Source organism: Hemitrygon akajei, chromosome 1, assembly GCF_048418815.1.
Source record: "Hemitrygon akajei chromosome 1, sHemAka1.3, whole genome shotgun sequence".
Classification (NCBI taxonomy): Eukaryota; Metazoa; Chordata; class Chondrichthyes; order Myliobatiformes; family Dasyatidae; genus Hemitrygon; species Hemitrygon akajei.
Genome location: NC_133124.1, coordinates 54,012,300 through 54,025,621, shown reverse-complemented (window position 1 = coordinate 54,025,621; position 13,322 = coordinate 54,012,300). Strand labels below are relative to the sequence as shown.

The following is a 13,322-nucleotide window of genomic DNA, read 5'->3' as shown; positions in this document are numbered from 1 at the left end:
TTTATTGTAATGCCTGCACTCTCTAGGTGCACTTTACACAGTCCTGTGTAGGTCTGTAGTCTAGCATAGCTTTCTCTGTGTTTTTTTTTATGTAGTTCAGTCTAGTTTTTGTACTGTGACATGTAACACCATGGTCCTGAAAAACGTTGTCTCATTTTTACTATGTACTGTACCAGCAGTTATGATCGAAATTACAATAAAAGTGACTTGACTTGACTTGACCAAAAGGAGAAAATTCTGTTCTGTGACCCACCACATTCCCAACAATTACTCATGGGATATCTGCACAGGTTTCTACTAGTTATCGTTCCTGAGATGGAAGATTACTAAGTTGCATGATGCTCATATTCAACAGCAGCAGCTCCCCAGCCCAATTCAAGTGAGCCCCGATTCACAAAGTCCAAGCCCCTTTTTCAGTCAGTATGGGTGAATATCAGTCTACCCCATCAGAGAGTATGAGTTGGAAGCAATACAACTCCGCAGTTGCACTTGAAGAGAGCCCGGGAGAATGTTGTAGAACTTAGGTGCAAGCACATAGTTCCTGGAAAGTGATGGCACAGGTAGACAGGACATATTAGCATACTTGATTTCATCAGTAGGTCATTGAGTGTAAGAGTTGGGATATTATGTTACAACTGTACATTATGGTGTTATAGTCCAGAGTAAAAAAACAATGATAAATGGTAACTAGTTGCAGTGTTCAAGTTGGGAAATTATGCCATCAGGAAACTGAAGATGAAACCCAAGATCATTATGATGAAGAATGAAGAGAAATCTTAGAAGTTTTAGAAGAAAAAAATTATACTGTCTAAAGACATTAACCTAATTAATTCTAGATTACAAACGATTAAGTTCATTCCTAGCTCCATACACTAAATCCATGACATGGCACTACAAGCACATTGTACTCTGCTTTCAAAATTTTGATATTATGACACAAGGTTGTGAAACTGGATTTGCAATGGCAGTCATCAGTAAATTGCATGTTGGATAATCTGTAGACACTTTATCTTTTATCCACTAGAATTATTGTCCCGGACAACAGGGATCATAACTTTATCCATAATACCTTTAACTCCAAGTTACACACAATGCCACTCTAGATTCTGTGACTACTTCATTTTCATCGAATCAGTATTCTGCAAATCCCCAACCAATTTCACTTAATAAAAGCATCATTCACTCAACTTAAATACCAAGGAACCGAGGTAAGACCAGCCCATCTAACCTATGAAGATTGTTCCATTACTCTGTAAATCCATGAATGGTCAGATCATGGCCTCAATACCTTCCTGCCTGTTCCTTATCACTCTTGATTTCCTTATAGCCCAATAATCTATCTCTTGAATATTTTCAAAGATTTTAATTTCAAGAGTAAAAATTCCAAATACTCATTTCAATAGACAATAGACAATAGGTGCAGGAGTAGGCCATTAAGCCCTTCGAGCCAGCACCGCCATTCAATGAAATCATGGCTGATCATCCACAATCAGTACCCTATTCCTGCCTTCTCCCCATATCCCTTGACTCTGCTATCTTTAAGAGCTCTATCTAACTTTTTCTTGAAAACATCCAGAGAATTGGCCTCCACTGCCTTCTGAGGCAGAGCATTCCACATAGATCCACAACTCTCTTGGGTGAAAAAGTTTTCTTCAACTCTGTTCTAAATGGCCTACCCCTTATTCTTAAACTGTGGCCTCTGGTTCTGGACTCCCCCAACATCGGGAACATGTTTCCTGCCTCTAGTGTCTGCAATTCCTTCAAGGAAAATAAATTTCTCCTTATTTCTGTCTTTTGTGGGAGGCCTCTTATTTTGAAGTTATGTTCCATGAAATGCCATACACATATAGCTTGTTCATTATCACTCTCATCTCAAGGTCAAATCCTTTCATTCCCCATTAGGTTTGCTTGGAAGGAAAATGCACTTCACAATGAGATAGTCGGGGCTATGATAATGTGCGGATCAGGGAACTAGAGTTGATTACAGTAAGGGGTTTTTTTCTGCAGTACAAGCTTTGGGTCAAGAGGCACAAAACTTAAATGAGATACTGCCAATGTCTGGAGAGTGCAATTACAGCTTAGCTGGGATCTGTGCTAGAGTTTCTACTAGGGTTTGTATTATAAATATGGAATAGTAATTTATTTTAAAAAATGATACTAAGTATATTCGCTATATTTTAAACCTCAAGGATAATTGGATAATTATAACATTGTTAAAAATTTTGGCAGTCAGAGGTGAGTTAATTAGAGATTAGTAAATTGTTTGTAGACTTTATCTTGCTAGTCAAAGGCTTGCTTTTGTTTTGTAGCAAGGTATGTTACATTGGAGTGCAGCTTCTGTTATTTTATACATGAAGGTTAATTGACACAACATAGTTTGAAGAAAAGGTGAAATTTCATGCTGAATTGCTCAATTTTTTAAAAACTACTTTTTTTGTAAGAAAATCTATTACAAATCTGTACTTTCTTGTTAGTATTCCATTGGTAAGATTACCTTCCAGGGATAACAGATAAACTGACATTAATACAGGAAAACTATCATAGATGAATTAACAAGCCTACATGGTTCATTTCTGAGTCTTCCCTTCCCTCTCTTGACCTCCCTATGTCCATGTCAGAGAACAGGTAGACCACTAATATCAATTACAAGCCCAACATCTTTCACAGCCATCTTGCCCACTTTTCTTATTCCCTGTAAGGATAGATTTTTTTAGTTTCTCTGTGTATCTGCTCTGACATTGAGGTTTCTACACCAGTGTTTTTGAGACACCTTCATATTTCCTTGTCACATTTTTTCCATTCCCCAGATGACATCTGATTTACTGAGTATTTCGCCCTTCTCTTTTATTTCAGACTTCCAGCCAACGCTGTGGCTCCATCTCTTTGTTCCAGTGCTGTTCATTTGCTTTTCTCCCTTTCTTCTGCCCTCATTCTTCTCCCTCTATCAACACAAACATGCTTGTTTGCTTACTTTTCCAGTTCTAGAGAAAAGCCATTGACATGAAAATTGGCTTGGTAGAAGGAGACTGAGGGTGGTAGTGGTGAGTTTTGATTCGGATTGAACCAAGCAATGTGCCAGAGATTGGTGCTAGATCCATTGTTGTTTGTCATCTGTATTAGGGATTTGGATGTTTGTGGAAGACATCAAAATTAGTGATGTAGTGGAGAGTGAAGCTGGTTATCTAACATTTACAATGGGAACTAAATAAATTGGGAAAGTTGGCCAAGGAATGGCAGGTAGAATTTAATTCAGACTAGTGTGAAGTGTTTTATTTTGGTCAGTTAAACCAGGGCAGGACTTACATAGTAAATAGTAGGGCCTTGTAGAACTTTGTAGAACTGAGAGATATAGATGCACAGGATGCAAAATTCCCTGAAAGTAGTGACACGGCTAGACAGCATGGTGACGAAAGTGGCTGGTATGCTTGCCTTCATTGGTTGTGGGATTGTATACAGGAATTGGCACGTCACTTTACTACATACAAGTTGCTGGTGAGAACAGACATGGAGCATTGCAAGCACTTCTGGTTGCTCAGCTATAGAAAGGATGACATTAAACTGGAAAAGTGTAAGGAAATATTCATAGAGATGTTATAGGGACTGCAAGGCTTGAGTTATAAGGAGAGGTTTGATAGCTGGGACTGTTTTTCCCTGAAGCATAGGGGCCTGAGTGACGGCTTTGTATATAAAGGCATGAGAGCTGTAGAAAAGAGGGGTGGTCACAGTATTTCTTCCAGGTTTGTCCAAGACCACTGATTTAAGGCGAAATGGGAAAAATGTAAAAGGGACCTGATGGGCAAATCTTTCATACAGAAAGTATATGGTATGAATTGTCAAAAAAAGCTGCAGACAAGCACATGAAGAGAAAAAAAACCACCTGGAGGGAAATGAGCCTCATGCAGATAAATCGGCTTGGCTCAGATAGTCATCATGGTAGGCGTGGAGAAATTGGGTCAAAGGGCCTGTTTCCAGGCTGTATAATTTATGATTCACTTGTTCAGCAGATTTCTCTCACCGATAATGAACGTGGTGATTTCTGTTATAACACACGTAATGGCAGCAGCAATTTTAACCAAGAAGTAGGAGAAAATTGTTCATCTTAACTAATTTTGACCATGTAAAAATCAGGTTTTCAAATTTTGGAACATGAAAGACTGCAATGTTTGGGACCATTTTGAAAATATCTCTAGCTAAGATCTCTCAGTTTTAAATACTTGCACATTTTTCAAATTTTATATAACATATTAAATAATGTGGCTCAGATGCAGCTAGACTGCAAGTTGTGAGTCACTTGGTTTCAAGGAAACATTGTGATAAATGAGGTAAATGGAGCCCTCCATCTATAATTTTCTTTGAATCTTCTTATTATGTGAATATTACATGTGATATAAATATACAAATTAGATAATTACAGATTGTAGTACATCATCAATACCTATTTTGAGATTCATATCATATCTACAAATATCCTTGTATACAGTCAATTCAATTAGAACTTGACAAGGTCTTTCTTCAAATTAATTTCCAAGTTTTTATGATTTTTCTCTGCACAATTATGTGTGGTGGCAAGACTGTTTGCAAATAATAACAGAGCCTCCATATACTTCTGAAATTAATCTGTCAAATCAGATGATCGACTTAACACCATAAGACACAGGAGCAGAATTAGGCCATTTGGCCCATTGAATTTGCATGGCGATTCTTTTTTTTCCTCTTCAGCCACTCTGCAGACTTCTCCCTATAATCTTTGATGCCATGGCCTATCAAGCTCTCCCTTACATATACCTAATGACCTGGCCCTCACAGCTGCCTGTGGTAATAAATTCCACAAATTCACCATCCTCTGGCAAATTTCTCTGCATCTGTTTTAAATGGACACCTCTCTATCCTGAGGCTGTGCCTCTTGTCCTAGACTCCCCCACATGGGAAACATCCTTTTCACATCTACTCTGTCTAGGCCTTTCAACATTCAAAAAGGTTTCAATGAAATTCTCCCTCATCCTTCTAAATTCCAGTGAGTACAAACCCAGAGCCATCAAATGTTCCTCGTACAATAACCCTTTGAGACCCAGAATCATCCCTGTGAACCTCCTCTGAATCCTTTCCAATGCTAGCACACATTTTCTTAGATGGGGAGCCTCCACAATCTTCACCGCTACCTCTTGCAACACCCTAGGGTGCAGTTCAACCAGTCCGGGTGACTTTTGTGCTTAAAGTCTTTCAGCTTATACCGAAGTGTATAAGTGTGCATAGTGGCCGCACAAGTAGACAGGGTGACGAAGGAGTTTAGTGTGCTGTCCTTCTTCAACCAGGGCATCAAGCTTAGTAATAGAGATATTATCTTGCAGTTATGCAGGTCGTTGGTGAGTCTGCACTTGGAGTATTGTGTACAGTTTTGATCACCCTGTTATGGGAAGGGCAGTATCAAGCTGGAGATGGTGCAGATATACAAGGATGCTGCCTAGTCTTGAGGGTTTGAGTTACAGGGTGAGTCTGGCCATACCCGGCCTTTAATCCTGCAGTGCAGAAAAATGAGGGATGACCTCACAGAAGTTTATAAAATTATGAGAGATATGGGTAAGACGGATGGTTATGCTCTTTTCCCCAGGGTTGTGGAATTCAAAACTAGAGGGTGCAGATACAAGGTAAGAGAGGAGAGAGTTAAAATTGACCTGAGAGTTAACTTCTTTACACAGAGGATAGTGAGCATCTGGAATGAACTTCCAGTGCAAGTGGTCAAGGTAAGTATAATTCCAACATTTAAGAGGCATTTAGAGAGGAGGGGCTTGGAGAGTCATGGGCAAATGCGGGCAACGGGGACAAGCAGGTAGGATGCAATGGGTTGGTATGGACTAGATAGGCCACAGGCCTGTTTGACTCTGTGTCTCCTGCCACTCACTATGGAAATTGAAGTCAGTCAACCCAGGAACGAAACCTCACTGCCCTTCGGTTATGTATTCACACACAAACTCATTCTTAGAAATGGTTTTGGAAGGAGAATAACTAGCAGATGCTCCTGGATCATAAGTTTCTACAGAATTTATAGGCATACCCCATTTTCAAGTATAATATTTTTAGCTTTGTTTTGAGAAATAGGCAAAGAAAGATGAGTTACAATTAATCAATAATTAAAATAGAAAATGTTGGAAACACTTGGCAGGTAAGACAGAATTAGTGGAAAGGGAATCTGAGTTAATGTTCTGACATGAAACAATGCCTGTATTTCTCTCTCCACAGAGAATGCCTAACTATCAGCATTTTCTGTGTTTAGTTTCTCAGCACATCCTTGGGTGTGTTGCTTGTTAACATTTATGATGCATTTTGCCATATATTTTGAGGTACATGTGCCAGACAAATCTGAACCTGAACCTGACTTCCCTATCATCACTGCTCTCCTCTTCTCCAACACCGCCCTCCTTCCCTTCTGAGCCTCAGAGCCAGAGACCCGGCTGCTGCAGCTTTCCCCAGGTAGGCCAATCCCCCAACACCATTCAAAATGGTATACTTATTACTGAGTAGAACGGCCATAGGGGTACTCTGCACAGTCTGACTATTTTCTTTCCCTTTCCGGACAGTCATCCAGCAACTTGCCTCCTGTGAAAAACTGTGACTGCCTCCTTGTAGCTGCTTCTCCATCAACTCCTCAATCTCCCGAATAATCTGTAAGTCATCCAGCTCCATGTCAGGTTACATAACTTCTTGCAGGTGCGGTCATCAGGGACACTGGAGGTCATACTGACTTCCCACATGATGCAAGGGCAGAACACCAGTGCCCTGTCTTCCATTCTTGCTGCTGTACCTGTGCATAGTAACACAGGAAGAACAAGAAACTTACCAGAAACTCACCTTAGCCTCCAGCTTTTTTCACCAAAGCCTCAGTTCTTCAATCTAACTCCGTCCACTCACACTACGGCTATGCCCACACTGACTGCTTCACTTAAACCTAATTTTATTTTATAGCCCCAGTGAAACTCCCACACAACAAGATTTGCCCTTTTCAATGGTTCCCCATCTCACGCAGATCTCACGAGCCTCAAGTGAAACCCGTATGTATTGAGCCTTGCTCTGTTCAGTAGTTGCCAGTCTCACACAGATCTCACTCCTCTTCATAGTCCTCCAAAGGAATGTTAGGACTGATGCTCCAGGCTAACCTGCTTCCCCATAATGGTTTTACACTCATTGCTGTTCATTCTCCCTGGAGCGTTCTTTCCTCCTAACCTAGCCTTTGATCGAATCCCAGCCTATCTTCATGCTTCTGTGCTACCTGGTTATGACCTCAGATGTCCTCAGAATTTCTTTGCTTCTGCTCAATCATTTATCCTCAGAAGGCCCTTCATTTTCTACCTGATCAGTATCCATCCCCATGCCCATCCCATCCTTACCCACTGTCTCTGGCAGCAGCCTTTATAACTCAATGACCTTCATCTCTAAACTCCTTCTCAAAGATAACCTCTGATCTTCATCTACCATGGCTTTTCTGATACCTCTAGTACAGATTGGTGTATGGGATCGTGGACTTGTTCACCTCATAGTCATTCAGACAAGGCAATTGCAACTGTTTATCAGATGCTGCCACTAAAGTTATAAAGTTTGCAGTACCTGGTGAAAACCCATTTGTCCAAATTTCCTGAAGGTTAAATTGTCAAGTTCCATAGATGTGTTCATGCATAATATTGAATCATTATGTCCAAGGGCATTATGGCAATTCTACTATTTCAGCAGGTTCTTTATTACTTTGTTTTCTTGAGTATGTATGTTTCCATGAAAACAAGTAAAACTTTTCCTGCTGATAATTCTACAAACATGCAATATATTCTGGCTTGGCTTTCTATCCTTATAGAGTGCCCTGACATTTCAAAGACATCCTTCATGAGGAAATTGATTGTTGCCACCTCATTTTTATCTATATACTTCATTGAAGCTGGTCTCCAGTGAAACTTGCATTACAAACCTGCCCTGTACTGGAAGGCCACAAGAACGTGTGACATCAATAGACAGTTGAAGTCCTGCTGCCTATCTAGTTTATGCCACCTGACATGCTTTGTGCCTACAACATACAGTATATACCTGGAAATTGAATGGAACAGTTTCAATGCATTAAACTGCTACAGTGACAGAAGTATCCAATTTTACGGCCCCAAGATGTAAATGATTAACATTAGTAAACCTGTCATTAGTAAAAAATCTTGCCTTCAGACACTATTCCTTAGTACACAAAGGTCCTCAGAGATAAAGCGTCAGAAGAGAGGACCAAAGGAAAAGTCAACAGGTATGGATAGAAAGTGTGGTGTTTACATTAGAGGATAAATCAACAGAGGAACAGGGTCAGGATAAAAACAGTGGAGTTTTTAGAAGGTCATAGTAGGGACAAACTAGTTTTGAAAGGATAAAGGTAGAGAGGGGAATAGAGGGGCACAGACTTTATAAAAACAGTTGTAAATGAATGTATCCCCACAAAATCATTCAGTCTTCCTCAACCAGAAGCCCTGAATGAACCATGGGATCTCCAGTCCGCTGAGGGACAGATCAGTGCTTTTCCGATCTGGTGAGCAAGTAAAATACGAGAGGTCCAGGTATGATATTTGGAAAGCCATTTCACAGGTGAAGAGGCAATTCCGGACCAAACTTGAATCACTGGTGGATGCTCAACAGCGTGGCAGGGTTTGAATGCTCTCACTTCCTACAAAGTGAAACCAACAAGGTTGGTGACAACAAGGTTTCACTCCCAGATGAGCTCAATGCCTTTTATGCTCACTTCGACCAACAAAACAGGGAGGAAACTTCACAAGCTCCCACAGTATCCAATGACCCTGTGATTTCTTTGTCTGAGGATGATGTGAGAGCATCCTTCAGGAGGATGAACCTATGGAAAGCATTCTGCCCAGCTGAGTATAAAAACATTTGCTTATCAACCGGCATGGAGTGTTCACTGATATCTTTAACCTTTCGCTTCGGAGGTCTGAGGTACCAACGTGCTTCAGACAGGCTTCAATTATATCGGTGCTTAACAGGAACATGGCAGCCAGTCTCAATGACTCTTGTCCAGTAGCACTTACATCCACTGTGAAGAAGTGATTTGAGATGTTGGTAATGAAACGTATTAACTCCTATCTGAGAAATGACTTAATTCACTCCAAGTCACAACAGGCCAATTGCAGATACCATTTCAATTGCTCTTCCCTCATCCCTGGAACACCTGAACAGTGAAGATGCTCTTCATTGATTACAGTTTGACATGCAAACTATTATCCCCTCAGAACTAATCAGTAAGCTTCTAGACCTAGGCTTCAATACCTCCTTGTGCAAATGTATCCTTGATTTCCTTACTTGCAGACCCCAGTCAGTTCAAACTGGCAACAACACCTCCTCCACAATCATGCTTAGCCCCATACTCTACTTGATTTGCAAATATGACAGGAAGGCTAAGCACAGCTCCAAAGCCACATTCAAGTTTGCTGATGACACCAATGTCATTGGCTGAATTAGAAGTGCTCACGAATCAGCATATGGAGGGAGACTGAGAGGTGCCACAACAACAACCTCTCACTCAATGTCAGCAAGACCAAGCAGGTGAATATTGAGTTTGAGCGGAGGAAACTGGAGGTCCAGGAGCTAGTCCTCATCAGGGGATCAGAGGTGCAGAGGGTCAGCAATTTAAAATTGCTTAGTGTTATCATTTGAAAGGAGCTTTCCTGGGTTCAGCACGGAAGTGCAATTACGAGGAAGTTTGCAAAGATTCGGCATGACATCTAAAACTTTGACAAACATCTATAGATGTGCAGTGGAGAGTATAATGACTGGTTGCATCATGGCTTGGTATGGAAACACCAATGCCTTTGAGTGGAAAAGCCTACAAAAAGTCTGTCACGGGTAAAGCTCTCCCCATCACTGAGCACGTCTACATGGTGAACTGTTGCAGGAAAGAAGCATACATCATCAGGGACCCCCACCATCTAGATCATGCTTCCTGCTGCCATTAGAAAGAAATTACAAGGGCCTCAGGACCCACACCACCAGGCTCAGGAACAATTACTCAGCCATCAGGCTTTTGAACCAAAGGAGATAACTTCACAAACCCATCACTGAACTGTTTCCACAGTCCATGGACTCACTTTCAAGGTCTCTTCATCTGATGGTCTCGAAATTTATTGTTTATTTATTTATTAATATATTTTATCTTTTTCATTTTGTATTTGTACAGTTTGTTGTTTTTTTGCACTTCGGTTGTTTATTTATTTATTGAGCTACAGCGTGGAACAGGCCCTTCTGGCCCTTTGAGCTGGGATGACCAGCAATCCCAATTTAATTTTAGCCTAATCATGGGACAATTTACAATGACCAATTACTCTACCCACCAGTATGTCTTCAGACTGTGAGAGGAAACCAGAGTGCCCGAAGGAAACCCACACAGTCACGAGAAGAATGTACTGGCAATGGCAGGAAATTAACCCAGGTTGCTGGTACTGTAAAGTGTTCTGCTAACACTACACTACAGTGCCGCCATATTGGATGCAGTTTTTTAATTGATTCTATTGTGTTTCATGTATTTACTGTGAAAGCTCTCAAGAAAATGAATCTCTGGGTAGAATATGGTGATATATATGTACTTTGACATTAGAGTTACTTTAAGCTTCGAAGTGTTGGAAGGGTTTGGGTTAGGTCAGCTGCTCGTGTGACAAGGAGCTAGGAGCTGCGGTCAAATTGATGGTTTTGGGGGTGGGAGGGTGAGGGATGATCATTAATGACCTCAGAGGTCAGGGCTCATTGTAGAGGCCTACCTGAGTCAAGTACCTTGTGCTAGCTTTTAGGCAGGTTGCTTTCAAGTAAAGGTGGTTCCAGCCTCACAAGCTTCCACATTAGTGCCCATGGATACTGCGTGTGGTGTGTAGGTGGTGTAAACTGCAGAGAAGTAGTGTTCTGGAACACCAGTGGAGGCGCCTCTGCATAACCAGATTCCTCTGTGTGTTCACTCCCCCAACACACAGGACACCCAGGATAAGAACCATGGATGAAGCATTTTGCTGCAAGTCCCTGATTTTCCTTTTAAATTTTCATTGAAGTGTAATTTCATGTTGCACAGGTGCCACTTGTCCAATTTCATGTTGCACAGGTGCCACTTGTCCAATTTCTAGGCAAAGCACTCCTTAGCATTCACCTCCACCTAAAAATTGTATAATAAGTGTACAAATGTTGCCTTTATGGGCAGAGTAGGTCTCAGTCTAGAAAAAGTGATTAGTTATAAGGTGTGCAAATTTTTGCATAACAGACAAGCAAATGATCATTGCAGGCTTTCTAGAGATGTTCACTCTTAGAAATAACAAACAACTATGATGCAAGAATGGCAGTAAACCATAACATCTGAGAAATTTCATCAGATAAAAGTTGTCTTACATTCTGTTTTCCAACAATATTATCAAAAGGAAGCTCGGGACTCCAGGAACCTTCAGTAAACGTTGCAGTACTATTTTTTGTGTCGCAGGATGTACTGGATTCTTTCATAATGTCTTCAGGAAGAGCTAGCAGGCTTTCTTCTGGCTGTTTTATCAGATATGTTTCAATGTTATGCTTCCTCAGAAACTCATTTCTCTCTTTTCCGTGACCTTCTTCCACCTCATAATCGTCATTTAGACAATCCAGCGTTGCCTTGGAAATGTGAATCCTCCTGCAAAATACCAAAAGAAACATATTCAGATCCCAGCGTAGAAACAGATCCCCCAAAACCTTAATAATATGGGCATTTCTTTTGAATTTATCATTGGCTGAAGATTAAATTGCTTACGGCTTGTGTAAAGGTCGTGATATTTACCCAGGGATGCCACCAGACTCCAGTTTGTTTGCTATGTCAACATCCCAGGACCAGACGTCAAATTGCCATTTCCGAAGCCCGAGAACTCCACAGAGTACGGATCCAGAGTGTATACCTATACGCATGTCAATCTCATGCTTTGTGTGAACTCTCACATACCTATCAGAAAAAAATTACAGGTTTTTAAACATTAAAACATGCTGATTGTTGAATTATTATTCTCAAGTCAAAGCTAATGTAAAAGCATAAGAGATGGCATACAATAAAGCAAAAATTAGCGGGAAGATAGGGGATTGGGAAGCTTTTAAAAACTTACAGAAAGCAGCTAAAAGAAACATTAGGAGGGAAAAGATGAAATATGAAAACAAGCTAGCAAACAATATCATGGTGGATAGAAAAAGCTTTTTCAAGTATATAAAAAATAAAAGAGAGATGAGAGTGGATATAGGAATGCTAGAAAATGAGGCCAGTGAAACAATAACGGGGGACAAGGAGATGGCAGATGAACTAAATGAGTATTTTGCATCAGCCTTCACTGTGGGAGACATTAGCAGTATGCCTGTTGTTGAGGAGTGTAGGGAAGAGAAGTGAGAGCATTACTATTACAAGGGAGAAGGTGCTCACAAAGCTGAAAGACCTAAAGGTGCATAAGTCACTTGGACCAGATGAACTGCACTTACAAATCTGAAAGAGGTAGCAGTAGAGATTGTGGAGGCATTAATAATGATCTTTCAAAAATCATTGGACTCAAGGATGGGTCCAGAGGACTGAAAAATAGACAGAGACAGTCAAAAGGAAACTATAGCCCGGTTAGCCTGACTTCAGTGATTGGGAAGATGTTGGAGGCAATTGTTAAGGATGAGGTTATGGAGTACTTGGTGGCACAGGATAAAATAGGACAAAGTCAGCACTATTTCTACAAGGGAAAATCCTTCCTGACAAACCTGTTGGAATTCTTTGAGGATGGATTGAGGGGATGCAGTGGATGTTGTGTATTTGGATTTTCAGAAGCCCTTTGACAAGGTGCCACATATGAGGCTGCTTACCAAATAAGAGTCCATGCTATTATGGGAAAGCTACTAGCATGGTTAGAGCATTGGCTGATCGGTAGACGGCAGCATGTAGGAATAAAAGGACCCTTTTCTGGTGTGCTGCCAGTGACTAGTGGTGTTGGGACCACTTCTTTTTATGCTGTATATTAATGATTTAGATGGTGGAATAGATGGCTTTGTTGCCAAGTTTGCAGATGATACGAAGATCAGTGAAGGGGTAGATAGTGTTGAGGAAACAAGAATGACTTAGACAGATTAAGAGAATGGGCAAGAAATTGGGCCATTTGGCCCATCAAGTCTGCTCCGCTATTTCATCATGAGCTGATCCAATCTCCCCTTTAGTCCCATTCCCCCGCCTTCTCACCATAACCTTTGATACCCTGACTACTCAGATACCTAACAATCTCTGCCTTAAATACACCCAATGACTTAGCCTCCACTGCCGCCTGTGGCAACAAATTCCA

General features: G+C 40.9%; 1 protein-coding gene across 3 annotated transcripts in view; it reads right to left on the bottom strand.

The window, feature by feature from the left end:
• adcy8 (adenylate cyclase 8 (brain)) overlaps positions 1 to 13,322 on the bottom strand; it is a 129,977-nt gene that overhangs the window by 69,954 nt on the left and 46,701 nt on the right. For all 3 annotated transcript variants that reach the window (XM_073043334.1, XM_073043350.1, XM_073043343.1), the window contains exons 6-7: positions 11,807 to 11,965; positions 11,392 to 11,662 (exon numbers count right to left, since the gene is read on the bottom strand). In XM_073043334.1, the coding sequence (XP_072899435.1) occupies positions 11,392 to 11,662; positions 11,807 to 11,965 (430 nt within the window). The remainder of the gene's footprint in view (positions 1 to 11,391; positions 11,663 to 11,806; positions 11,966 to 13,322) is intronic.